General features: G+C 45.4%; 7 protein-coding genes across 12 annotated transcripts; 2 read left to right on the top strand and 5 right to left on the bottom strand.

Moving 5' to 3' along the window:
• Positions 1–215: 215 nt before the first annotated feature.
• LOC108086759 (structural maintenance of chromosomes protein 2) lies at positions 216–4,321 on the bottom strand. Its single transcript, XM_017183798.2, has 7 exons — positions 4,063–4,321; positions 3,693–4,004; positions 2,914–3,643; positions 2,429–2,856; positions 2,103–2,372; positions 1,856–2,049; positions 216–1,799 (listed from the first exon to the last, which is right to left on the bottom strand). Exons 1-7 carry the CDS (start codon positions 4,228–4,230, stop codon positions 362–364), a joined length of 3,540 nt encoding a protein of 1,179 aa, XP_017039287.1. The 5' UTR covers positions 4,231–4,321; the 3' UTR covers positions 216–361.
• Positions 4,322–4,571: 250 nt separating this feature from the next.
• On the top strand, positions 4,572–5,550 carry LOC108086763 (DNA excision repair protein ERCC-1). The gene is made up of 2 exons (XM_017183801.2): positions 4,572–5,202; positions 5,265–5,550. Exons 1-2 carry the CDS (start codon positions 4,627–4,629, stop codon positions 5,451–5,453), a joined length of 765 nt encoding a protein of 254 aa, XP_017039290.1. The 5' UTR covers positions 4,572–4,626; the 3' UTR covers positions 5,454–5,550.
• Positions 5,470–6,681, bottom strand: LOC108086761 (probable cytosolic iron-sulfur protein assembly protein Ciao1). The gene has a single exon (XM_017183800.2). It carries the CDS (start codon positions 6,588–6,590, stop codon positions 5,583–5,585), a length of 1,008 nt encoding a protein of 335 aa, XP_017039289.1. The 5' UTR covers positions 6,591–6,681; the 3' UTR covers positions 5,470–5,582.
• Positions 6,682–6,930: 249 nt separating this feature from the next.
• LOC108086753 lies at positions 6,931–9,002 on the top strand. Its single transcript, XM_017183792.1, has one exon. It carries the CDS (start codon positions 6,995–6,997, stop codon positions 8,783–8,785), a length of 1,791 nt encoding a protein of 596 aa, XP_017039281.1. The 5' UTR covers positions 6,931–6,994; the 3' UTR covers positions 8,786–9,002.
• Positions 8,949–10,113, bottom strand: LOC108086754 (transmembrane protein 177). Its single transcript, XM_017183793.2, has 3 exons — positions 9,913–10,113; positions 9,402–9,858; positions 8,949–9,339 (listed from the first exon to the last, which is right to left on the bottom strand). The coding sequence occupies exons 1-3, from the start codon at positions 10,083–10,085 to the stop codon at positions 9,007–9,009; spliced, it is 963 nt and encodes a 320-aa protein (XP_017039282.1). The 5' UTR covers positions 10,086–10,113; the 3' UTR covers positions 8,949–9,006.
• Positions 10,114–10,297: 184 nt separating this feature from the next.
• On the bottom strand, positions 10,298–12,166 carry LOC108086770 (U3 small nucleolar RNA-interacting protein 2). The gene is made up of 5 exons (XM_017183816.2): positions 12,025–12,166; positions 11,143–11,972; positions 10,892–11,089; positions 10,696–10,832; positions 10,298–10,639 (listed from the first exon to the last, which is right to left on the bottom strand). The coding sequence occupies exons 1-5, from the start codon at positions 12,076–12,078 to the stop codon at positions 10,401–10,403; spliced, it is 1,458 nt and encodes a 485-aa protein (XP_017039305.1). The 5' UTR covers positions 12,079–12,166; the 3' UTR covers positions 10,298–10,400.
• Positions 12,167–12,560: 394 nt separating this feature from the next.
• LOC108086669 (pre-mRNA cleavage complex 2 protein Pcf11) lies at positions 12,561–23,730 on the bottom strand. 6 transcript variants are annotated; one of them, XM_017183650.2, is made up of 12 exons: positions 23,573–23,730; positions 22,736–22,993; positions 20,577–20,702; positions 20,293–20,508; positions 19,904–20,233; positions 19,148–19,841; positions 17,152–17,722; positions 16,981–17,086; positions 16,820–16,922; positions 14,405–16,738; positions 13,866–14,342; positions 12,561–13,796 (listed from the first exon to the last, which is right to left on the bottom strand). In XM_017183650.2, exons 2-12 carry the CDS (start codon positions 22,916–22,918, stop codon positions 13,039–13,041), a joined length of 5,898 nt encoding a protein of 1,965 aa, XP_017039139.1. In that variant the 5' UTR covers positions 22,919–22,993; positions 23,573–23,730; the 3' UTR covers positions 12,561–13,038. The 6 variants fall into 6 exon arrangements, with proteins under 6 accessions (XP_017039139.1, XP_017039142.1, XP_017039143.1 ...); XM_017183653.2 differs by having other exon boundaries at positions 17,152–17,698; XM_017183654.2 differs by having other exon boundaries at positions 17,152–17,428.
• Positions 23,731–23,859: the final 129 nt, after the last annotated feature.

The raw sequence follows: 23,859 nt of genomic DNA, 5'->3' as shown, positions 1-23,859 counted from the left end.
TACTGAATTTGAATTTTACAAAAGTCGACAAAATCATTATAAAGCCAAATCATTATTAAACTTTATATTTAATTCCTTTTTTTTAAATTAAAAGATAGAGTAACGATTAATTACGAATTAATAACGAAATAATAATAAACCACATATTGACAAAAGTACATTTTATTTTAAAAATAGAACTCTGTTTTATAAATAATATTCAACTTTATAAATTTTCTGAAAACAACATGCAATCAGCATTGTTGACGCTTTGAAATTTATTTTTTACGGCTTAAGAAATATTTTATTCAAACTGAAAAAACTTTTAAAAAAAGTAATTCCGCTCGACGAGATTATCTATAATAATTAGGCGACACCAAAGTCAGCGTTTGCTGGTGGTTGCCTGTCTGCTGACCTGTCTGGTGATGGTGGACACACCCTCCGCAAAGAGCGTTCGGAATAATACGTTGGCATGGTTGAAGAGACCATCCTTGAGAGATACAATTAAAAACTGCGAATTGGTGAAGTGCTGCTTTAACATGCTGCCAATGTTCTGGGTGTGGGACATGTCTAGAGCGGCATCTACCTCATCCAAAATGTACAAGGGAGCCGGTGAGAACTTCAACATGGCCAAAACGAGGGATAGAGCCACCAGGGACTTTTGACCACCGGAAAGTTCACCCAGGCTCTCCTTCCATTTTCCATTAAAGCCAACTTTGATCTCCAAGCCAGTCAAACAGCCATTGGTATAGACGGGATTAAGTTTGGCATCAGCACCTGGTAAAAGTGAGCTAAAGATCCCGCTAAAATTAGCATTAACATCGGTAGCCGCTCGTTTTAACTGATCCTGCTCTTCCTCATCCATCTTTACAATGATCTTCTTGATCTTTTCCTTGTCCATCGCAACAATATTTCGGCGGCGTTCGGTCTCCTTAAAGTTTTCCTCCTCGCGATCCAGCACCATGATGGCGTTCATATTGAGGGTGCGTTCCATTTTATCCTTTTTCTCTTGCATCTTTGCCAACTTGTTGCCCGCCTCGTGAGGATCCTCTTTGCTATAATCGTAGCGGGTATTCTTCATGCCAAAACAGTTCTTCTCTTCCGGGATCCAAGGATATTTCGTCTCAAGAGCGTTCATCCGTTTCTTTGCCTCATTGGCCTCCGTACTAATCTTTTTCTGCTCATTCTCCTTCTTCTTAACCTCAAGTTCAATCTCCTGATTCTGCTTTAGCATTTTATCTTTCTTGACCAGCAGATTTCGCATTTCTTTGTTCTGCGCGTTCAATTTGTCCTTTTGTGCTTTGATGGCTTGCTCCAGTTCTGTCACTTCGGATGCGGCACTTGAGCTGTTTGCTTTCAAGGCGTCCAGCTCGGCCTTAAACTTCTCGAGGTTGTCGATCATTTCCTGGTGCTGCTGCTTAGCTGTTTCGATCGTTTTCTTCAGCTCAGTGATCTCGAGTTGGAGAGTCTCAAACTCCTGTTCTCGTTTCTTCCAGTTAGTCCGGGACTTTTCCGCCCGTTGCTTGGTGAGTTTTACTTCGTTGGTGGCCGCTTTTAATTCACGCTCACGATAGCCCTTAGCGTCTGCCAACTTGGCCTCGATATCCTTGATTTTGGCCTGTGAAGTCTTTTGCTTCTCTCGGGCGGCGGCAGTTTGCTGCTCGAGGGTCTTGACTCTTTCTTTCATCTCTTCTATTTCTGCTTGATTTTGCTGAAAGGTCGTTTGGGCCAAACGATTTTCACACATGGTTAGCTCGTGCTGGCGCAGCTCAAGGTTCTCCTTCATCTTGTTGAACGAGTGGGCCAGGTTTTCAATGGATCTAACATAAAAAAAAGGTTAGATATTGTCATAAAATAATTTTCCAAAAAAACCTACGCCATTTGCTCCTCTACTTGCGAAATCTCAGCGTCAATCTCCTTGTACTCCCTTTCTATTTTCTTAATGGAATACAGTTCCTCCAGGACATTAGCGCCCTTGGGAGCAGCACCTCCAGACACAGTGCCATGGGGATCAACAACATCTCCCTCCAAAGTCACCGAACGGCAATTAATACGCGGATCGTAGCTAATCTGTAAGCAATCAGGTTAAATCATATTCTACAAATCGTAAACAGAATACACACTTGCTTAGCTATATCCAGATCTCTACAGATAAGGGTTCCGCCAAAGCAGTACTTCATCACCGGCTCATAGTAGCGATCATAGTTTATCAGCGACATGGCCCATTGAACATTTTCAGAACCAACTTTGTTTTGAGCATATTCCACAACGTTTCTACTCAGCGAACCGGACTGAATCTTATTGATCGGAATCAAAGTAACACGACGCTGGAGATTGCCCCTCTGCAGAATTTTCTTGCTGGTCACGTCGTCGTCCGTAACATAACTGTATAGCTAAAAAATAAATGCACTTTAAAGGAAAATCCACATGAGATTATTTGGTAACTTACATTTCCTCCCGCAGTGGTCACAAGGGCCATAGAGTTTTGCATGTCATTGACCTGAAACAACTTGCCCACCATGCCGCGAACCTTCCGGCGATCAAAGTTGGGCTCCGGGTCTTGGTACTGTAAATCATAGCGCGAAGCATTACATCGATCAAGTTCTCGTTTGATCTCGCGCTTTCGCATGTGCAGATCGTTTCGTCGCTGTTTAAGTTGTTCAAACTGGCCGCCTTCGTAGTTGAGGCCTTGCAGCTGCCGTTCCAGGTTCTTGATCTCTACCACCAACTGATCATGCAGGCTTTTATCCTTAATGTAGGCGGCATCGTTGGTTTGCGTCTCACCTTCCCTCTGCTGTAAGACACTTCGCGTGTGGCGCAGCTCCATCTCTGACGTCTTAATAGTAGTCTGTGCCTCACTGAATTGCTCCTTTGCCACTGTAAATTGTGGGAAAAATAAGTAAAATGGCTTAAAATATTCCACAAAAGACTTACCCATCAATTGCTCTTGTAGCGTTGAGGCCTGTCCGTCTTCATTGGTGGATAATCCCTGCGAAACAGCCTCCAGCTTTTTTTGAGCGTCCTCATAGGCTTTGGAGTCCGTAGCGTCTGCTTCTTTAAGGCTTTCAAACTCGCCTTGCACCTTAGCCATGTCCGCCTCTTTTTTGCCCAGAGCACGTACATCATCCTCTATATTTTTGGAGGCCATGCGAATTTTTTTCTCATCTTGCTCAATGGTTCCCTGTGCCGCCTTTAAACTACCCGAGGCAGTGGCCTCCAGTGCGCGCTTAGCTTTAAGCTGTGTTTCTAGATCTTGTATAGAACCGCCCATTTCTGCATCGATTTGCTGCTGCATATCATTTACCGACGAATCGATATTTTCAACCTCCTCGAGATTCTTGGCATGCGTTGCCTTGCAGTTGGCTATGCGATCCTCGATTTTCTTTTCATTCGCTTCAACAGTTTTCAGCGTTTCACATTGCTTGAGGTACTTAGCGGAAATGTGAATTCTGATGAGGAAGTCAATGTCGCGACAGATCTTCTGATACTCCTGGTAGGCAGAGCGTTCCTGACGAAGTTTAACCAGCTTGGGCAGCACCTCCTCATCAAGCAAGACCTTGGTCTCCCTCACTTTGGTCTCTTTTTTCTCGATCAGTGTTTTGGTGGCATCCCTTTTTGTTTTGTATTGACTTGTTCCAGCTGCCTCTTCCACCATAGACAGAACCTGAGAGATAATTATTAAAAGGAAAACTTGGTAAGCTGTGGAAACGCACCTCTTTTGGCTTCATGTTCAGCACTTGCTGGATTTTGCCCTGCATAATGAGGAAGTTGGGATTGTTGACGTTAAGCTGGATGGAGCAGAAGAAGTCCTGCACCTTCTTATTTTGTACTAGTTTGCCATTAATGAGGAACTTGTTCTTGCCCCCGACGACCACCTGGCGGGTCACAGAGATCTCCCGGCACTTTTCATATCCCTGCGGACACTGGGCGGCGTTTGTGTTGTCAAACACAATGGTAACAGTGGCCTTGGTGATGCCCGCTTGTCCGTTTTTGTACACCAAGTCCTGTAGAGCAGAGGCGCGTACCTATTGTGCAGAAAAACAATGTAAAAAATGTACCAGGAAATATCCAATGGGCACTTACATTTTGCAGATTACTGATTCCCAGCACAAAGCAGATGCTATCCAAGATGTTTGACTTTCCGGAGCCGTTCAGGCCCGTAATAGCTGTGAACTCCGGGTCGAATCCGTCAATTTCCGTGCGTCGGCCGTAGGACTTGAAGCCGTCCAGCACAAGCTTCTTGACATACATTTTAATGCGATGGAGATCACCCAATCCGCGGCGTTCTTTTCTTTTAATTCGGCGTCAAAATTTTGCCGCGATAAATGTGACCGTGGTTGCGCAGCTCAGATATACGAAGACGCTAAGGAAATAATGATTTCAAAAAACGGTCGCACGATTTCTGGCGTTTTCGTCCACTTAGTGACGAATTAGTCTGCTTACAAAATTATTAATGAATTATGAAACACCTAAAAATGTTATGAGATTGTAATTTTACGTTAAATATTAAACTTTATAAGTTATAATGTTATGTGGTGTAGGATTAGAAATTGGGCTAAAAAACATATCATACTTTACTGTTACAAGTGCGCTCGTCACTAGGTTCTTGCTTTGCAACGAGCTTCCTTTAAAAGTTAAAGTACAGAAATGGATGAGTTTGACGACGATTCCTTCAACGATGTTCTCGGCTCGATGGAAATGCCCTCAGCAGCCAAGCAAGCCAAGGTTGAAGCTCCGCAAACTGTGCCAGTGGAGACTCCAAGCAGCAGCGCTGCCAGTTGTCCCACACCCGCCAAAGCGCCTTCCAATCCGCACAGCGTACTTGTCCACAGCAAACAGCGCGGGAACCCCATCCTGAAGTCCATTCTCAATGTTCCCTTAGAGTTCCGCGATGACATCGTGCCAGATTATGTTGTGGGTCGAACATCCTGCGTCCTCTATTTATCCCTGAAGTACTACAATCTCAATCCGGACTACATATGCCAGCGGCTGAAGACTCTTGGCAAGATGTATGAGCTACGGGTGCTTCTGGTGCAAGTAGACACACCGGAGCCACACAATGCCCTTAAGAGCTTGACCCGGATCTCACTACTGGCCGATTTAACCATGATGCTGGCCTGGAATGCCGAGGAGGCCGGAAAAATCATTGAGACCTACAAACAGTTTGAGAAGCGCCCGCCGGATTTGATCATGGAGCGAGTGGAATCTAACCCACATCAAAAGGTAATGCTAGTGATGAAATTCCCGCTTTTGGCATAATCAGAGAACACCTCAAATGCTTTCAGCTGGTGGCTGCTCTTACCAACATCAAGCCAGTGAACAAAACAGATGCCGTCACCCTGTTGCAAACATTTGGCAATTTAGGCAACCTAATCACCGCCAGCGAAGAGCGACTCTCCCAGGTGATGGGCTTGGGTCCTCGCAAGGCCAAAAAGTTGTACAAAACCCTGCAAGAGCCCTTCCTCAGCAAGTAGCACCAAAAACTAAGAGTTATCCTCCTCATCCTCATGAATACTTTAATTTTCGATTAGGCAGAAAATGTACAAAAAATAAAGTTTCATTATAGTTTAACCACTTAAACATAAAACACATAATTCGGCCTGCTACTCGTTGACTTTCCAAATCTTTATGGTACCATCGTCGCTGCAGGAAATAAGTTGCCCAGCTACCACTGGATTCCACTCCACCGAATTAACATCCTGCTCGTGGGCACCTTCCTCAGCTGTGAGCTGCTCAAACGTTGGTTCGTCTGGTTTGGAATCGTCCGTCTCCTTAAAGATGCGGATTCCATCGTCACCACAGGCGCTGGCTATCAGACCCGTCAGCTTGCACCAGGATACGTCGTACACGGCCCGCGAATGCTGACCAGACAGAGTGCATACGCACTTCCAGACGGTCTGTTTTTCGGGGGTGGCCACTCCGGCAGAATTGCCCGGATGATATGCCCGCCAGATCTTTATCGTGGTATCATCGCTGCAGGAGACCAAGCGCTCACCGTCCGCATCAAAGTCAATGCTCCAAACCGTGCTCGTGTGGGAAGACAGCGTTGCCGTGCAGTCCCAGTCGTTATCCACAGTAGATTCTTCAAACATTTTGATGGTGTTATCGTACGAGGCGGAAGCCAGAATCTCCTTGGTGGGGTGCCACACCACCCGCTTAACGTCCTGTGTGTGTGGATTTAGAACTGCGGCGCACTCATACTCATCGTCTCCGGCCACCTCCCAGATCCACACGGACTTGTCTCGTGAACAGGTGGCCAACAATCCACCGGATCGTGACCAGCTAACGCTCTTTACCTCGTTTTCGTGACCCTCCAAAGTGGCGTTGCACTCGAATTCTCCTGAAGATTTCGACCAGATGGCTGTGGTGGCATCGAAGCTGGCCGAGGCCAAGTACTGGCCACACGGGGACCACCGGATCTCGCGGATGGTGCGCTTGTGGCCATCGGATAAAATGGTCTTTGTGCTCCAAGTGTTTCCGGTAAGTGACCAAATACGGATCGCCTTGTCCTCCCCGCAGGAGGCGAACACGTTGCCCTTGGGGTGCCAGGCCACCCCCCAGATGCGTCCTTTGTGCCCCTGCAGCGTGTGCTCTAAAATAAGTCGTCCCATTGCTATTGAAGTGCTAAATCAGTAGATAAATCACTGTCTTTCCGAGTTCTGATAACAAAGGCGCATGTCGCAAGAAGAAGAGCAAAACATACAGTCAGCTGTTAGCTGTGTTGTGAAATATAATAATAATTTGATTTGACCTACAAAAATGTTCGAAAACCAATACAAATAAACTTAAAAATAACTTTGAAATTCATAATAAATTTAAGTCTCAGGGGCTTAAATATAAATTATTTTCTTATAAAGATTAGGATATTAATAAAAAATACTACACACAAATAAAATACTGAAAAAGAGTTAGTACTGTGCAACGCCAGAAGTAAACGTCATATTCCTTATCAAAGCGTAAGCTGGTGAAAGTTTTGTGTATTGTGTTTTGGCACTTAATTGATGCTGATAAGAAAATGAACGGATTGATTGTGTTTAACAGTGCCAACGACGTTGTGTATCAAAAACTAAACGAGCCGTTAACCCAAAAGATCTCAAATGTGGCCAGAACGCAGGGATTACTCCGATCCGGAGGCGCATTGGACAGCAACATCCTGCTTCAAATTTTCAGCCCCATTATCGGATCCCAGCGAATAATGCAGTGTCAGTTCGACAATGCTTACTCTAGCCTACAATGCGAGCAGGGTTTTAATTTGGTGTTCGGCGAGCTTCTGGGATTCACCTTTCTCAAGATCGGACAAATTCCCGTAGATCTGCTGGGGCGACAGGTGGGCGTGGCCATTGCTCTAAGCCGCTATTGTTACGGTGCAAACTTATTTGCCTCCCAGGCGGGGGCAATGCAACAGGAGCTGCTGACGCAGTGCCTTGACTGCTACGAGACGCTTCTGTGGCAGGAAGACCAGACATACCTGCTGGAAGCCATGCCCAAGCTGCTGATCAACATGGAGCTAAAGAGGACTGTGCATCTTACATTGGACGCCACGCTGGAGCACCTGAGACAGCTGGGCTTGCCCCGTGCCCACACCATGTTGCTGGTCTCCCATAAGCTGGTGGCCGTTAACAGCACCAGACAAGCTTTGCCACTCGCCGCCGCCGACCTGCTCTTCCTCAGCTTAATGTCGCGTTCCCTCGAGGCACCCAAGTCCCCGGCCCAGCGGGCAGTGGCTGTATTCCTCCAAGGCGTCTCGTACGACGTGAACTCTGGTTGCGTTCCAAGCATCGTTCACATCTCTCGCCTACACGGCAACCAGGTGCTTCTGCAGGTCATAGAGTACGCCCACATGCCACTGACCAGCTGCATCTACGACTCCTTCTATGTGCTGCAGAAGATTGTAGCCGTGCAGCATCAAGGCGATTCGGATACCCTTAAGCCGGCCTACGAAAATCTTGAAACCTTCATAGTTCAAGCCCTGATTGCTTTAAAGAAATACATAAAACAGCGTTCAGAAACGGATGACCTGGAGAACTGCACAAAGAAGTTCGCCGCTAAATGGGAAAATCTAAAGAAAATGTACACGGAGTATTTCAAGAACTTCGAGCGGGAACTTCTGGTAAGGATTGAGTCAAATCTGCCCTCGTTTGGAGAAGAACTTAAGCAGATTTTCACGCTGGCATGCTGCGACAGCTCTAGTGTCCATGAACTGGACCAACTCTCTGACACTGCGGCCAATGTGGAGGCCAAGCTGCTTGAGTTTGCCGAATTTCTGGCCGTTAAGGCTACTCGCAATATATCCATCGATGCCTACTTGGAGGACTTTCCCGGGCTGGTGCACTTCATGTATGTAAACCGCAGCAGCGGACAAATGCTGGCACCGGATTTACGACCAAACCAGTTGGTGCCCAAGACAAAGCTCTGGAGCATGGTGGAGATTGCTAGGAGCTATCTAAAGAAGGGCCAGACTACGGTGATGTGGAAAGACAAGGCGTTTCACTACTCCTACTTCCTTTGGTTCGAGGATTTGTCGGGTGGCACACTAAACTCCGTTCTGGACTTGCAGCAGCACTTTTTGGCCACAGGAGCAGCGAGTGGCAACGGCTCGAAATCTCCAACAGAACCGGGCGCTCTAACCATGGACTACTACCACGATCTGGTTGAATTGTGCTTTCCCAAACTGTCGCCGGCAAAAGTGCGCGTTTACGAGTTGTACTGCATTCACTTGGGACTGGTGACAGCCACATGTGCAGTGGAACATGCCCGGCGCCTGGTGGCCACCATAAGCGATGTTGTGGGCGAGGAAACCTTTTAAGAATAATCAACTTCTTGCAATCTTAGCGTTCCATGCGAAACTTCCAGCGTTAGAAATTATGCTAGTCAATTTACGAGACTTCTTGGAAACCAATCCAATCGAAATTTGTTAGGTTAAGGACAACTGTCCCTTCGTTATAGGCTACACCAAAAAGATATTTGTATAATAATTGGAAACGTTTTTTTTTTCAATTTGCAATAAAAACTTAACAACTTAACTCTTTACTGGGTCTCTGCCTCTTGCGCTTTCTTTAATTCATTCAGCTTCTCCAGGAAAAAGGATTTTCGAGCTGTAAGCGGCATGGATTTCTGGCGGAGCATGTAGTTCTCGTTGCCCAGGGCGGTGTAAGTATCATCTCCAATCAGATCCCTAAGCGCGATGTTCTTCTTTAAATGCTTATCGTAGTAGCTGGCTCCGGCAGCCACGAAATCGGGACCCATGCTGGCCAGCCGCTTGTCAATCTCTGCGTCCGTGCTCACTTGATTGTAATCCTTCATAAAAGACCAGAGTCCTATGCCAAAGAGTCCCAGGATACTGTACAAGACGAATCGTACCTAAGCGATTATTAAATGGAATAAGTTAGATAGATAGATTTTTCGAATTCCAGCTAACTTACGCTTCCATGGCGGGCAAACAGGTCGAGTCGGAGGTTCAGGTAGTGACCCATGGTGTAAACCATCAGGAAGCTCACGCTGGGAAATATTGAGTTTAGGAGCACCCGATGAGTTTGAAGCTGCAGCACAGCTTTGCTCAGACCGAAGATTTGTTCATCCTCGTTCAAGACGATCGCCTCCTCCAGGAGCTTTCCGCTGGGAGAACTCCAGTTGATCTGCTGATCCCTGAAGCGGATGTCGGCCCGTTTGATCTCCTCCGGACTGGCATAGGCATAGTTCACGGGTATGCCAAGGGCGCCTCCGAATCGTAATTTGGTGGTACCCGCCTGGAAGAGATCGAATCCAAAGACAGTAAAGGGCCGCACAAACTTGCGCTCAAAGGGCTCCAGACCCAACTGGTCCAGTGCCTTTTCTAGGCGCTGCTGCACTGCCTCCGATACAGGGCGCTCGATGCCGTTTCTGCAATGGAAGAAAAATTTAATGGTTTCCCAGCATGGCCAAATTCTCACTTACTGATAGCATTGCACAAATTCCCGGTAATACTTTAGGCCAAAGGTATGCGGCAGGAAGTTTCCCACAAAGAGTCCAACTGTGGTAGCTCCCGCCGCATAGAAGACCAGTTTCCGGCCTTTTTCAGTCTTAAAAAAGGAAAATAATCCCCCACCGGCTTTTAGTTTCGGCTGCATTTCATCTGGTCGTTTTGTAATAGCAGCAGGGTGACCATAACTCGTCTAAAAAATACTTCAAATCTCATATAATAGGGGTATTCTAGAAAAAAAAAGTATTTTTGATAGTGCAATATATCGTTAAAAGCATTGCTGTTCAAATAGATAAGTCCCAAAATGTATTTATTCTGAAATATCAAATTAATTATTCCCGTTAAAAAAAAGTATTCAAATTTAAACTTTCAGGCACACAATGTCTTATTTAATTGTGTATATTTTTTCACGACGCATCATGTTAAAACAACTATACAACTTTACTTAAGCCTAAAAGATAACCTAACTGCTGGCCGCGCTCTGTAATTTAACGTCGACTACAACTATGTGGTTCTTGGCCTCCTTGAGTCGCCACCAGCGACCCAGGCGGTGCTCCTGGCCGGTGGCCACAAACAGCTTGGTGCCATCGGCGTTGAAGGCTAATCCGTTGATGAAACCAGCGATGGGTATGCTCTCGATGAGTTGCATCTTGCGCGCGTTAGGATTTGTCTGCCAGAGGCGGACAAAACCATCAAAAGATCCTAAAGTAAATCAAATAAGTTAGTATTTTTTAAAAAGAAATTAAACATATCCCTACCTGTTGCAACTAAATCCGTGTTGACCACCACAGCAATGGCTGTTATCCAGTTGGCCACGCTATTATCCCCCACTCCATGTGCCAATGGCGTCGTGCAAACTGGCTTCTTCTTCAGGGCGCTCCACAAACTTATTGCCCTACGAACATACACACAATAATTAAATATTCTCTTATTTCTTCAATGGCTTCTAAATACCCGTCCATTCCACCAGAGACAAAGTGCTCATCGTTAATGTACTTCACGCACTCGATGCTGTCTTTATGTCCGTTGTAGATTAATTGGGACTCCTCCGTAATTTTCCAGATGCGCAGAGAACAATCGGAACCGCCAGCGGTAATGGCCCGTTCTCGACTGAGGGCGTCTATGCTGGTCACTCCCGTTTGGTGACCGAATCTGGAGAGGGAAAGCAATTAGGTAGTGCAAGCTTACAAGGTTTCCCCACTTACAAACTCTCTACGTAGGCCATCTCATCCAGCGACCAGATTTTCACCGATCTATCTTTTGCCGCCGAGTACAAGTCATGTGTTCCTTTGCGGAAGACCAAACCGGCCACACTGTCCCTGTGCCCTTTCAATGTTTTGATATGCTTCATCGTCTGCGGGCACCAGATTTGGATGTGGGGACCACCCTCCCCCAAGGCTAGGAACTTCATATCCGAGGACAGACAGATGGTAACGACGTGGGAGCGCCTTTTCTTCCCCGTTTCGGGCTCCTCACGATGCGACAGGACATCAGATTTCTCCAGCACTTTCCCCGTTTCCGTGCACCATTTAAGGAGAAATTGCGATTTTGCTCCCGTGTAGAGGTATTTGCCGTCCGGGCTGAGTGCCAGTGCACAGATGGGCGTGTGGTGGATCTTGTGCTTAAGGATACGGGAAGATTCGCAGGATTTAAGGCTACCAGCGATATTCCGGCGCAGTTTGCCCACGCTGTCCAAGTACTCGGTTTGCAGGCGCTGTTCAACGTTTTGGGCCAACTCGCGATCTTCGGCGCGATCCGCCTCCTGACGCTCGATCTCCGATAAGTACTGCTTGGCCAAACGCAGGCGCTTATCCTGCGGAGTCTCCTCCTCGCCCTCGTCGGAGGAAAAGGCCAATGTGTTGCCTTGATCGCCGCCCACATCGCTGTTATACTCGTCGTCGTCACTGGCTATTTCCTCGTCCTCCTCCTTCGGTCTGCGCTGCTTCTTCGGAACTGGTCCGCCGCCTGAGGGCGCAGACTTTCCAACTTTTCCGCCTTTTTTTACGGGCTTTCCTTTTGTTGTTGCTGTGGGATTCTATAGAGAGCGTTACAGGTGCTTCTTTTTACTTCGTGATTTAAGCACTTACTTTGCGCTTTTTGGTGCCTTTTGCGCCTGGCTTGAGAAAAAAGGAAGACGACATGTTGGAATTTTAGTCCTGCTATTTTAATTTAAAGTTTCTTATAAAAACAACTTCATTTAAATTCTTTGGCCCCACGTGCATATAATAGCAAATCGTGAACTAATATCGATGTTTGTTCGGTAGTATCGATTACCATCGATGGTTTTCTCTTTTAAAACATTAAAAAACACAGCACTTTAGACTTGCATCTTATATATTATTTAAATATCCAATTAAATGCACAAAAAGATTTAATTTGTTTCATTAAAATATCTATATCTTATTTATTTCATATAAACAAAATATAGTGCATAAAAAAGCTGACTGTTACAAAACACCATATTAAAGAACTGATTGCCATGGAACTCTGAATCGAAAGGAATTAAAGTGGGCGCTAATCTACTAAGTATCAATGATCAAAAACTTTTTGGTAGGTTTCTCTTTAGCCTTTAACCATAACAAGTTTATTTAAAAAAATCTTTTCCCATAACAAAAAAATTAGGTTTTTGCTTGAATATATATCTTTATTATGCATTTGATAGTTTTGTCAAATATAAGCCATAAATAACTAAATCTCATAAAAAAGAAATAGATTAAATGTTTGCTGTACAATTCATTTTTTTTTATTTTTTTCAAGTCGCCATAAAAATACGCAATATTACAAATTGTTCGGCATGATGTTAATGGTCAAAGAAATCTGATCTGTTTGCTAGTGTTTTCAAGTTATCACAAATTATGTATACTCTGTTTTATTCTGTAAGTTGTTTTTATTAAATTTTGCCAGTTTTATTTGTTTTCGGTAATAAATTATGTATACGAGTGTAAGCTCCGGATCGAGAAAGTATCTGGGTGCCTACGGATCACGAGTCGTCGCTCTCCGGCGAAGAAAATCTCGCGGGCTATCTAAAACTAAGTAACGTGTAAAAGTAATCGTAGAAAAGAATTAAATAGGAATATCGCTTGGTCGCCGAGCCCTGCGGTTTACATGATCGAGCACAGTCCCGAGGTTTCGATGCCGTTCTGCACCTTCTTCGTCCGCTTCAACGTCGCGTTCCGTAGCGCGGGCTTCAACTCAACGACGGGTTCCGGATCCGGTTCTGGGGCAGCGGGCGGCGGCGTTGGCGATTTCCGGCTTGCCGACTCCGCCGGAAGCGAGGCAGATGCAGTGGAAGCTGCGCTGGAACCGGTGCTCCGGCTGCCGTTGCTGCTGCTGCCGCTACTTCCGCCGTAACTGCTGCCAATCACCGAGATCGAGCTGATTACGTTGGAGGAAGACGTGCTGGTTGCAATCTTCGGCACGAACGTGTTGCCGCCGCAAAGCACTGGAATGGTGGAAATGGTTTGAATGGCGTTCACCTGCTGCGCGGACTCCCCGGCTCCGGATGCGCCGACACCGACAGCTCCTCCTGATCCACCGATGACGCTGATGGCCGAGACTTGCGAGTCCGTCGTCGTGGCGTTGGAGGCACTATTATGACTATTACTACTCGTATTCTTAGTGATATTTATCTTTATTTTATTAACTATGCTAGCCAAAGGTAACGCCGGACCCACTGCGCTCAGGTTGTGCGTGGACTCCTGCTTCTCTCCGTTCAGTTCCGCATCCGTGTCGGCGACCGTATCCGCCTGCTGCTCAACCTCCTCCGCCTCGTTGGCGGGCAGGGAGAGCGAGGTCACCGATGCGGGCCGCTCAATGGTGGCCGGCGACGCCGACGAGGCGATGGTGTGCGTTTGCGTTTCTGTCAGGATGCCAGACGATTGAGCAACTTGTTCAGTTACTGGGGAAAATAAGTTGGTTAAACACTTACCGCTACTGTGGATGGAGATCTCGTCCTCGGGCAGCGGCAGCAGTGACACCACCGTGCCCACGTCTTCGAAGCCATCGTCCTCGTCCTCCTCGTAATCGTCTTTTGGCTCTTCCTTAATTTTCACGTTGAGCAGCGCCGTTCTGGTGGCCTCATCCATCTCCTTTTCCACGTAGGTGTCAAGATCGGTGAACGGAATGTTTGGCTCTTGGATCTCCACATCCGACTCGTTGGCCGACTCGCTTTGCGGCTCTCCACTAGTAGCCTGCTCCTTATCCTTCTCCGGTTCTTTCGGCTCGGAATTGGACTCTGTCTTTTCCTGCGACTCATTACCCATGTCCGCCCGAGTCACATTGCCGGGAACATACTCGTCCTCGTCATCGTCGTCGACGATTTCCGTGACACTGGGCTCTTCGTTGGGCAGCACGATGACATCGTCGTCATCTTCTTCAAAAACAGTTTGCGTTGGTTTAGCGGCACCTAAAGAAAAAGTTAAATTAAAAGATGTTGATAGCAATTCTTAAGACCATCTTGAAACTTACCATCATCATCGTCATCCTCCACTTTAATCAGTGTGTCCATGGCATTATCATCGGTGTTGTTCATGTCCACATCGCTGTCGGATTTCATTTGCACCTGAGGATTTAACGAGGCCTTGTAGTCCTCGTAGCACAACGGATGGTAGATCTTGTCCTCGACTCGGATGGCGCTGCGCAGATGCCACTCCTCGAGCTCTTCGTTGTAGAACTGCTCGAACTTTTCGTGGCACATGTCGCAGCAGTGATCCACGTCATCCGTCCCGGCGGCGCAAGTGGGCACCGGTGAGTCCAACGACCGCTGCTGAGAGATCTCATCAAGCGCCTCAATGCCGCCAGGCTGTCCCTGGGTCTCTAAGAAGTTCTTCTCGCGCTCCTCCACGTCCTCGATCTCCTCATACTGCCGCCAGTCGTTGAGATCGTAATACCACTTGCGAGAGGTGGCTTTCCTGGTGGAGTCCCGCTCTCTTCGGTTCTGGCGGAAGTGCCAATCCAAATGTTGGCTGTACTTTATGGTTTGCTCTGGCGGGAACCGCACTCCACAGCTGCTGCACTGCATTCCCAGGTAAAGAGTGGCCACCACTGCCGCCTGGCGGGTTTTGATGGTTTCCGGTTTTTGAAGATCGATGCGCTTGATGGGTTCTATTGGTGGACCAGCTGGAGCAGGAGTTGCTGCCGTGGCACCTGCAGCTGCGGTTGAGGCTTCGTTGGCAGTGGTTGTTGGTTCCTTGGTCGCTGGAGCCTCTGCAGCGGGCACAGCTGGCACAGCAGCTGCTGCACCAATTATTCCGGACGAAACGAGCTTCTGGAACAGATCGTTGATGTTTAAGCTCTCTAGAGCAGCGGCGGCTGCTGGCAGGGAAAGCGGAGCTAGAGGAGCAGCGGCAGCCACTTTTGGTTGCTCCAGCACGGGCGGTGGCTTCACAATCATGGGAGGCGGTTTCGGTGGCTCTGCTGGAGCCTCAGTCTTAATGTACACCATATCCGCTACATGCGTCTTGCCGGCCACAACCCCTTTGGGCAGTGTACCAAAACGAATGAAGCAGTTGCGACCGCCATTCAATTGCATTCCCTTCGGCAGGCCACCGTATTCGACCTTCTGCAGCTGCCCGTCCAACAGAGCGTATTGGAAACTGTCCACGAACTGCAGCGAATGCTGCTCCGCGCCCAGCTGGAAGGTCTGCTGTCTGGCGTCCAGGAAGAGTGGCACAATAGTATGCGCGTCCACAATCATATTGATCTTGCCCACCACCAGGTCACGTCGCACTCGACCGATGTCCACGTTGGGCGGCGGACCCTCTGCCTTGATGACATGTAGTTTGTTTCCAATGGGCAGGGAAACAGGCGGACCGCCAAAGTAGATCTCGTACCAGTGATCGTCGATGTAGAGTTCGCGGGATGGGAAACCGAATCGGATCCGATGAAGCTGCCCATCCAACTGGAACGGCTTGTAGTCGTCGTTGAAGCTCAGCGGCAATGGGTCGTTGTGGTCGATCATGACCACGCGCTGACCCTGCTGGAAACCGATCTCATGCGGCTGATCGCCATCCATAAAGATGATGGCCACCTGGTTGTAGAATCGAATCTCCTTCGAACCTCCGTCGATTGTGATGCTACGAACCACATCAGCCATTGGATTGTCAAGCGAATTTATAGCCTTGGTCATGGTTACAGGCGGGACGGGCGGCAAGCCCATCATCGAGGGCGGTTGCGGTGGAGGAGGAACTCCAGTTTGGGACATCACCATTGCGGGCGGTTGTTGCCATGGCATGCCACGGAATCCAGGCTGCTGGACGGGCATCTGCATGCCGCCCCGCTTGTTGTTGTTATTATTGTTATTGTTATTGGCGTTGGCAATCTGCCAGGCAGTTCGTTGAGCCACTGCCGGATCCACTTGATCGCCCCATTTGCTCGGCTTGCGACGCTTAATGTCCCGCTTTGTTTTGTCCCTTTTATTTATGGGTTTCTCTGGTGCTGGGGCAAGCTGATCCTCGTACCGAGGCGAACCATCGCTGCGCGGCGAGCCCGATGAATGATTTTCGTTGCCCTTCAGCTTGGGAATGCGCTTGCGCAGCACTGCGTCCCTCGCCGCATTGCGCTCCAGGTCAAGATCATCGTCCCGTCGCCGCGGATCCTTTAACTTGCTGTTCTCATTGATAGCGACCACTTTCTGAACAAGGTCTTTGTACTGCTCCTGGTTCATGCTGTGGTTCTCGTACATCTCCTGAGCCTGGCTGAGAATCGTGCGGACCTTCTCATCGTGGGCCTCCTGAGAGTCGTCATTGGTCTTCAGCTCAGACAACTGCTTCAGGCGTTTAGAAACGGCCAGATCTTTGTCAGCTGATGGTAAATGTTTAATGTTATTATCGATGTGGAAAGTGATTTGCAATGATTATGGCTGATTTCTTTATAATTACTTACCAGACTTGACCTGTTTATTTTGAATTCGAGCAGAGTTTGCCAACTTGGCACGCAATTCCTCCAATGTTGCCTTCTTGGGAGGAGAAGTCGATTTCTTTGTTGGCTACAAAACAAAGAAAAATAAAATAAATTGTTCCTCAAGTTTAAAATAATAATCCTACCTTAATCACGTCGCAGTTATCCATGGAGTCGTCCTCCACAACAATTACTCCTGGTTTTACGGCTGGAATCTCGCGACGCAGGTCAACATCCTCACTGCCAAAGAGACTAAGCAAGCAAAAGATATGTATAACCAATGTAAATTGAAAAGGGTTTTCCTGAGAATTACTTACGCGTCTAGTTTGGTTGACTTGCTGCGCTTCTGCTGCGGCGGCTGCTCTTCGCCGTCGATCTCCGGTGGAAGGTCGTCGGCAGGACGTTTCTCGGCGGCACCGGAGACGCCTTGAGCGTGAAGCAACTTGTTGATCGACTGCTGCAGTGCATCCGAAACATTACCCTGCGAGGAGACGGACGAGGTCGATGGAGTCGGCGACGGCTGCCTGACTAGAGACGCTGCTGGCACTAAAGTCGTGGGGTTGGGATTTAGCATTGATACTGTTGATAGATTCGCTGTAGATTTTTCTAATTTATTAAACTGTTTTTGTATTTTGAACGACACTTTTGCGGGCAATTTGGAAGTGGACGCGGCTGACGGAGAGGCGGTGGAGGCGCCACTAGCTAGTATTATTGTGCTGCTGATGTTGTCGCTATTTGTTTCCTTCTTGTCGAGGCCTTCCGGTGAGTCGAATGTCGGGGGAGGCGGCGTCTTTGGCCGCCTCAAGTCAATGTCCATGCACGACACATCTATAATCGGCGGACTTGGAGGAGCTGGAGGAGGGCCTGGTTCAAGTATTTGAAATGTAGCTAGAAAATTGATTTTGCTTGTGGGCACACATTTGTTTCTTACGGCAGAGGAGGTGGTAATCAGATAAAAGCAAATTAACAAGGAAACCAGGAAGAAGTGAGGCAGGAAGTGCTAAGCAAATGAAATCAGGGGCTAGGTGGCAAAATCATAATCAAATCATAAGGGATACATGGCCAACAAACACCAGGCACAACAATCGGGCTAGAGAAATGTTTAGGAACTAATGCGTAAATCATAACTCAAGAATTCCACGGGCTCCGTTGGGGAACCAATGCGAAATATATGTTAGACTATAAAAAACCAAATAAAATAGTTATTATTAAAAGGGTAATAACAGAGATGGAATAAAAGTGCCGTTCTACAAATACAAAATAATATGGATACATTTACGGATACAACCAGCTGGCTCGTTTATACATGAAAGCCAACTACAATGTACGCTTAAAATAAAAGTAAAGTTATTCTGGATATAGAGCTTCCAGGGATTGGTTTGCAATTAAAATTAGCCTTGATTGGTCACTTTAGGTTTACATGGATGTTAACAACAAATTAAAACTGCAGTCTTTATTTTATTTTAGTTTCTCTTCATCTAATCAATCAATGTTTATCAATAGTCGGTTTAAGGTACAAAAAATACTTCACAGTTTAATTATTATGGTTTAGTTTTGGTTCGCTTTCAATTTAGTTGTACTTGCTGGATTGACATTCACAAAACGTAAATCAACTCTAAATCACACCAATGGCGGCACTTGGCTACATTTTGCATTAATTAAAACAACTTGGAATGCAAAAGGTTTTTAAACACATTTTATTTACACTTTGGTTTAAAATTTTCAAACTTGTATGAATTTTTTAAAGCACGCTTAATTAGTTATAAAAAAATGTGGCAAAAATATGTAATAAACGGTTGACGGTTACTTTCCTTAAAACGTAACAAATTCCCCCTTCCCAATAAAATTGACCAGAGCACAACGAAGGGAGCAATTCCAACAGTTGGTGGAATTGTTTTTTAACGAAATTGTGAATAATTTTGGTCAGTCGCATACTGACAAAAGCAGATTTGTTGCTGCTGTCCGTCCAGCAGCAGACACAATTTAGTTATATCCAATCTAGTTTTTTAAAAAATCAAAATTTAAATCAATATGCATGAAGTTGAACATTCCATCGTTGGGAACGTCACATCAGTATCACAGTTTTACTTATCACAGACTTCGGGCTGCAAACAGAGCAGAACTTTTCCACTAGTCAACCACACACAGTTCCAAAAACCCGCCCTCCCACCTGCCTAAGCCATAGAGTGCCGCCAATTTGGGTGATCGTGTCTGAATCTTCGTGTAAGCTATCTGTAGGGCTAGGTTTCGAGTCAAAGACGACTTGGTTGTTGGCTAACAAGTGTGAGATTAGAATTAAAAGTTGTTTCTTACGTTTCTCTAAATCATTTGGTGCTTTAGATGCTGCTGCGGCTGACGATGTTGCCGATGATGATGGAGCTGCTGCCTTTGGCTCTGGTGACTTGCTGCGGCCTCCGCTACGAAGATCAACGTCCATGAACACTGGAGATCGACTCCGGGACCGTCCTGAAGATGACTTCCCTCGCGACGAAGCCGATGATGATTTATGGGACGAACTGCGTTTGGATTTTGAGGGCGAGCTACTTGGCGAACTGCTCTTGCGCTTCGACAATCCCGCGGGCGAACCGTTGCGGGCATAGCGATCCGATTGCTCCTTGGACAAGTGCTTGCCCGATCGCTTCACTGGCGAGTGATTGGAGCTGCTGCTGCTGCCGCTCTTGTGCCGCACCTCGGATCCCGATGAGGATGAGGAGGCAGTGGAACTCTTCGACTCGCTACGCTTGCGACTCGACGAGCTGCTGTGGTGAGAACTTCCACTTTTCCCCGAGCGACTGCTGCTGTTGCGCACAGGCGACTTGCTGCGCGACCGACTAGATTTCTGTGAGGTTGAGTTCGATTTCGCCTCCAAGCGAGGATCATTGCGGGCCGGAGCTGCTGGTAGCGAGACCTGCGACTGCATTTGGCGCGCTAGTCGCGGATCTCGTTGGCGAACTGAATTTAGCAACGCCGGATTGACAGGATTAACCTTTGGCTTGTTGGCAAACTGCTGCAAACATAGGAACCCGTTTCAGATTGCTAATTAACTTCACTTGGGACTTTACAACTTACCTGCTGTACCACTGGCATATTGGCCATTATGGGAACAGCATTAGCCATCGGTCCCGAAGCTCGTTGATTACGCATCGCCAGACTAGGATCCATCGTGGGCGGACGAATGGCCGCTGCAGTTGGGGCAGGCATGATCATTGGAGCCACAGCCATTGCGTCGGTGGCCTGGTTGAGCTGACGCTCCTGCTCCTCTAAATGCTTTTTGGTCTGCTCCAGCTCAAGTTCGAGTTTGCGCTTCTTGAGCTCGAGCAGTTCGCGAGTCTTGGCCTGGAGTATCTCCTCCATGTCGCTGGGCAGTGCAGGATTAACGGGCATTACGGGTACCATACCCTACAAGAGAAATATGTTAACATATCTGTGGGATAAGGGAATCTATAGCTTTATCTTACCGTTTTAAGAAAGTCCGGGTTAACATGAATGGCCGGATTGACATGGATTTTGTTAGTTGGCTGTTTGGCGGTGATGGGCCAGTTGTTATCTAGACGCTTCACCTTTACGTCCAGGGCGTACATCTTGGAGGGCGGAAAGACCTCGTTCCAGGTCTGTCGCAGAGCGTACATTCGCTCCCGCACCTTCTCCAACACCTGCGACTGCGAGTGCTGAACCTGCAAAGTAGGCATTAAGGGAATCATTAATGGAGAAAAACGTCGTACAAGAGCTGATAACCACTTACCGATTCAAATGCGTGCAGGAATATGTTGACTATGCATTGTCCAAACAACTGGACGTAGCTGCTTTTCACATTCTTTACTATCGAATCAATTAAATATAGTATGGGCAATTTAAATTCGGGCGCCACCTGTTTAAAGTTTTGTAAAATAAGTAAGAAATAAAGAACAATAAGTGTCTACAGAACGTCGCTAGCAGAGGCTCAGACAGATAGAAAGGGGCAGAGACTGGGGAACTAAACCGAATGGACAACAGGCAGACAGACAACACAACAGCGGGTCCAGCAATCATCCATCGAAGACGTATTTTTAAGCAGTCCTGGGATCAAAGATAGTTTAAGTCATCTCCAATGCAGTGTCAACGAACTCAAGCTAACGGCTAACAAAGAAATATTTCTACGAAGTATTGGTCCTAAGTGAAGAATCAACTCAATAAATCCTGTGGTGTCCCGAATCATTGTGGCTATTTCAGTTCCGTATAGAGGCAGGCTGTTTTTTTTGAGCGAAGTGTAAGTACATACAAACAAAACCATAAAATTGTGCCAAAAAAAGTATATGGGTGATTCCATATCAGATTTACAGTCGATATCGGGAAATTCGATGAGATATTTTTTTCATGCTCTTTATCGAAAATAAATCGACACGTATTTTTTTATTTTGCTCAGAAAATTTTTTTGACAAAGTTATGATTTTTTGAATTTTTGATGAACTGCCCTTTTTTTGATGACAGTCGCGTTTTCCAGCCCCAATAACTCGAAAACCGTACGTCGCAGAAAAAAATGAATAGGAAGTAAAAATTTCATCCTTCCTTCTTCTTTGCAAAACTTTCGTGAAAAAATTTTTTAAACAATTTTTCACCACAAAAAGTTCAAATGTTTATAACAAATTCATTTTTCTCCAACTTGGACATTTTTGATTTTTTTTTTTTTTTTCACAATAAATCTTTCAATTTCTTCTGATGAACATACTAAAATTTCAGAATGGGATCAAAATTAGTTTTTGAGTTATAGAATTAAATAGCATTAAAAATTCATTTTATTGACCCTTACTATGCGCGCGCGAAGTGAATTGACGCGCGGACCGTGCATGATAATCTTTAAAATTCTATAACTCAAAAACTAATTTTGATCCCATTCTGAAATTTTAGTATGTTCATTAGAAGAAATTGAAAGATTTATTGTGAAAAAAAAAAAAATCAAAAATGTCCAAGTTGGAGAAAAATGAATTTGTTATAAACATTTGAACTTTTTGTGGTGAAAAATTGTTTAAAAAATTTTTTCACGAAAGTTTTGCAAAGAAGAAGGAAGGATGAAATTTTTACTTCCTATTCATTTTTTTCTGCGACGTACGGTTTTCGAGTTATTGGGGCTGGAAAACGCGACTGTCATCAAAAAAAGGGCAGTTCATCAAAAATTCAAAAAATCATAACTTTGTCAAAAAAATTTTCTGAGCCAAATAAAAAAATACGTGTCGATTTATTTTCGATAAAGAGCATGAAAAAAAATATCTCATCGAATTTCCCGATATCGACTGTAAATCTGATATGGAATCACCCATATGTGTTTACTTCTAAGACTTGGGGCTTAAAATTTTAGATAAGCGCAAGGTTTTTACTGTTACCAAAACTTGCTTTTTTCGGTAATACAAAAATCGCTGCACATCAATTTTCTGATTGATCGTAAGCAGTCAGTGTTTTTGTATAAAATAAAAGACAACTTGGTGACAATTGTTTAAGTATTTTCTCTTTTTATTTTCCATTTCTTAGATTTCTTTTTTGGTTGTTTGTTATTCTTTATCTTTAATCTCACGGATCCAAAGTAGAAAGAATTAAGAAACGAGGAACACGTTACACTTCTTACCTTTTGTAGAGGATTAAAATCAGTCAGTCTTAAAACCCAAATTATGATAAATATTAAGATATAGAAAGTATCTAGCACATGAGCCCGATTGTTTGCAGAGGAAAGCCAACGAAAGCAGAAAAAGCATTGAAATATGGGCGAAATATCGTTGGGTTTCCCTGCAAAAAACGGCAACCATAAACAATAAACTGCACATTCTATCACAATATCGACATGGAGAAGCACTTTTTGTGTCGACCTTCTGTTCGCTGTGTGTGAGCTGGAGTGTCTTGGTTGTTAAGTAAATACGCTTTTGTTTTGTTAACCTGGCTGATATAATATTCCACCACTTTTACGATGATGTGGGCGTAGCTGATGTTCTCCTCTGCGAGCATGGTGAGCATGTTGATGAGCGGCTTGCTGTTGCAGTTGAGGTCCTGTAGACTGGACAGGTATTCCTCGCCAATTCTCCGCTCATCGTCGCGGTAGCTCTGAAATAGCTGATCCATAGTACACTTCCTAACCTTGATCCTGTCTTTGATCAAGTTTTTTGGTTTCAAGTAATCGCAGTTGATAAGTTCAGGCTGCAACGGAAAATAATCAAGAACAATTAGCTGAAGTGTAAAAAATAGGGCAAGAAATGTGTCAATTTGATAAAAAAAATCTATCCCTCCTACAAAAATTTAGTATAGAACACTCTTTTCCTCCATTTGACCTTTATTAAAACGATTTTAAGACTAGAAGAAGACTGGATTTGGTCATTAGACAATTAATTCAAATGGCTATATTAAAACATCCGATATCCGGCTATACAGTCCATATCGGAGGTAAACAATCATTCGCGTCCACAAACAAAAAAAACCCACTCATACACACACACTTATACAGATTCCTTGAAAATTCAATATGGCGGCCATGAGGCATATTTTTCGCATTTTGTGGGCAGCCAAAAGACAGCCAACAAAGTGCATGCTGTACATTTTCTTGCAGGTTTTGGTAACGTTAAACAAAAATTTAAGCTCATCGCGGAACTCCCTTTTTTAAAAGCCAAATTAACATATTTTCTTGCAAAGCCACGTTTAAGTTACCAACACATGCACACGCGTTTCTTTCGCATGATTTTGAAATCACTTTTTAATGGACAATATCCTTCGATAACATACCTGTTTATCCTATAACATTTGTACAATCACTGCCAGACACTTTTGCAAAGAAAAATTTCTTAAAACACAACAAATACTTAGTAATTATCGTCTGAAAATTTTCACGTAACAACTGCGATGTATTTTTTTGAGTTACTTGACTAAGTGTGACCGTAGTGCGATAACACAAAATGGTTTTAGAAATTTCACACATACAAAAAATGCATTAAGGACATTCTGTAAAGAATTTTTAGCGCCGTTTATTAGGGACTAATTAGCTGCATTTTAGGCCAATACAAAATATTAAT

The sequence above is a fragment of the Drosophila ficusphila genome, unplaced genomic scaffold (assembly GCF_018152265.1).
Source record: "Drosophila ficusphila isolate 14025-0441.05 unplaced genomic scaffold, ASM1815226v1 contig_414, whole genome shotgun sequence".
NCBI lineage: Eukaryota > Metazoa > Arthropoda > Insecta > Diptera > Drosophilidae > Drosophila > Drosophila ficusphila.
This window is presented reverse-complemented; position numbering and strand designations above follow the sequence as displayed.

Coding starts and splice junctions, on each gene's coding strand:
- LOC108086759 (XM_017183798.2), bottom strand. CDS start 4,230: ATGTATGTCAAGAAGCTTGTGCTGGACGGCTTCAAGTCCTACGGCCGA. Junction 3,644..3,692: donor TGAACATGAAGCCAAAAGAG/GTGCGTTTCCAC, acceptor ATTATCTCTCAG/GTTCTGTCTATGGTGGAAGA. Junction 2,050..2,102: donor ATCTGGATATAGCTAAGCAA/GTGTGTATTCTG, acceptor GATTGCTTACAG/ATTAGCTACGATCCGCGTAT.
- LOC108086763 (XM_017183801.2), top strand. CDS start 4,627: ATGGATGAGTTTGACGACGATTCCTTCAACGATGTTCTCGGCTCGATG. Junction 5,203..5,264: donor AATCTAACCCACATCAAAAG/GTAATGCTAGTG, acceptor AAATGCTTTCAG/CTGGTGGCTGCTCTTACCAA.
- LOC108086761 (XM_017183800.2), bottom strand. CDS start 6,590: ATGGGACGACTTATTTTAGAGCACACGCTGCAGGGGCACAAAGGACGC.
- LOC108086753 (XM_017183792.1), top strand. CDS start 6,995: ATGAACGGATTGATTGTGTTTAACAGTGCCAACGACGTTGTGTATCAA.
- LOC108086754 (XM_017183793.2), bottom strand. CDS start 10,085: ATGCAGCCGAAACTAAAAGCCGGTGGGGGATTATTTTCCTTTTTTAAG. Junction 9,859..9,912: donor GAATTTGTGCAATGCTATCA/GTAAGTGAGAAT, acceptor CTTCCATTGCAG/AAACGGCATCGAGCGCCCTG. Junction 9,340..9,401: donor TGTTTGCCCGCCATGGAAGC/GTAAGTTAGCTG, acceptor ATAATCGCTTAG/GTACGATTCGTCTTGTACAG.
- LOC108086770 (XM_017183816.2), bottom strand. CDS start 12,078: ATGTCGTCTTCCTTTTTTCTCAAGCCAGGCGCAAAAGGCACCAAAAAG. Junction 11,090..11,142: donor ATGGCCTACGTAGAGAGTTT/GTAAGTGGGGAA, acceptor TTCCCTCTCCAG/ATTCGGTCACCAAACGGGAG. Junction 10,833..10,891: donor GTCTCTGGTGGAATGGACGG/GTATTTAGAAGC, acceptor GTATGTTCGTAG/GGCAATAAGTTTGTGGAGCG.
- LOC108086669 (XM_017183650.2), bottom strand. CDS start 22,918: ATGGATCAGCTATTTCAGAGCTACCGCGACGATGAGCGGAGAATTGGC. Junction 17,087..17,151: donor AAGTCAACCAAACTAGACGC/GTAAGTAATTCT, acceptor TTGCTTGCTTAG/TCTCTTTGGCAGTGAGGATG. Junction 13,797..13,865: donor GATCTCCATCCACAGTAGCG/GTAAGTGTTTAA, acceptor GCATCCTGACAG/AAACGCAAACGCACACCATC.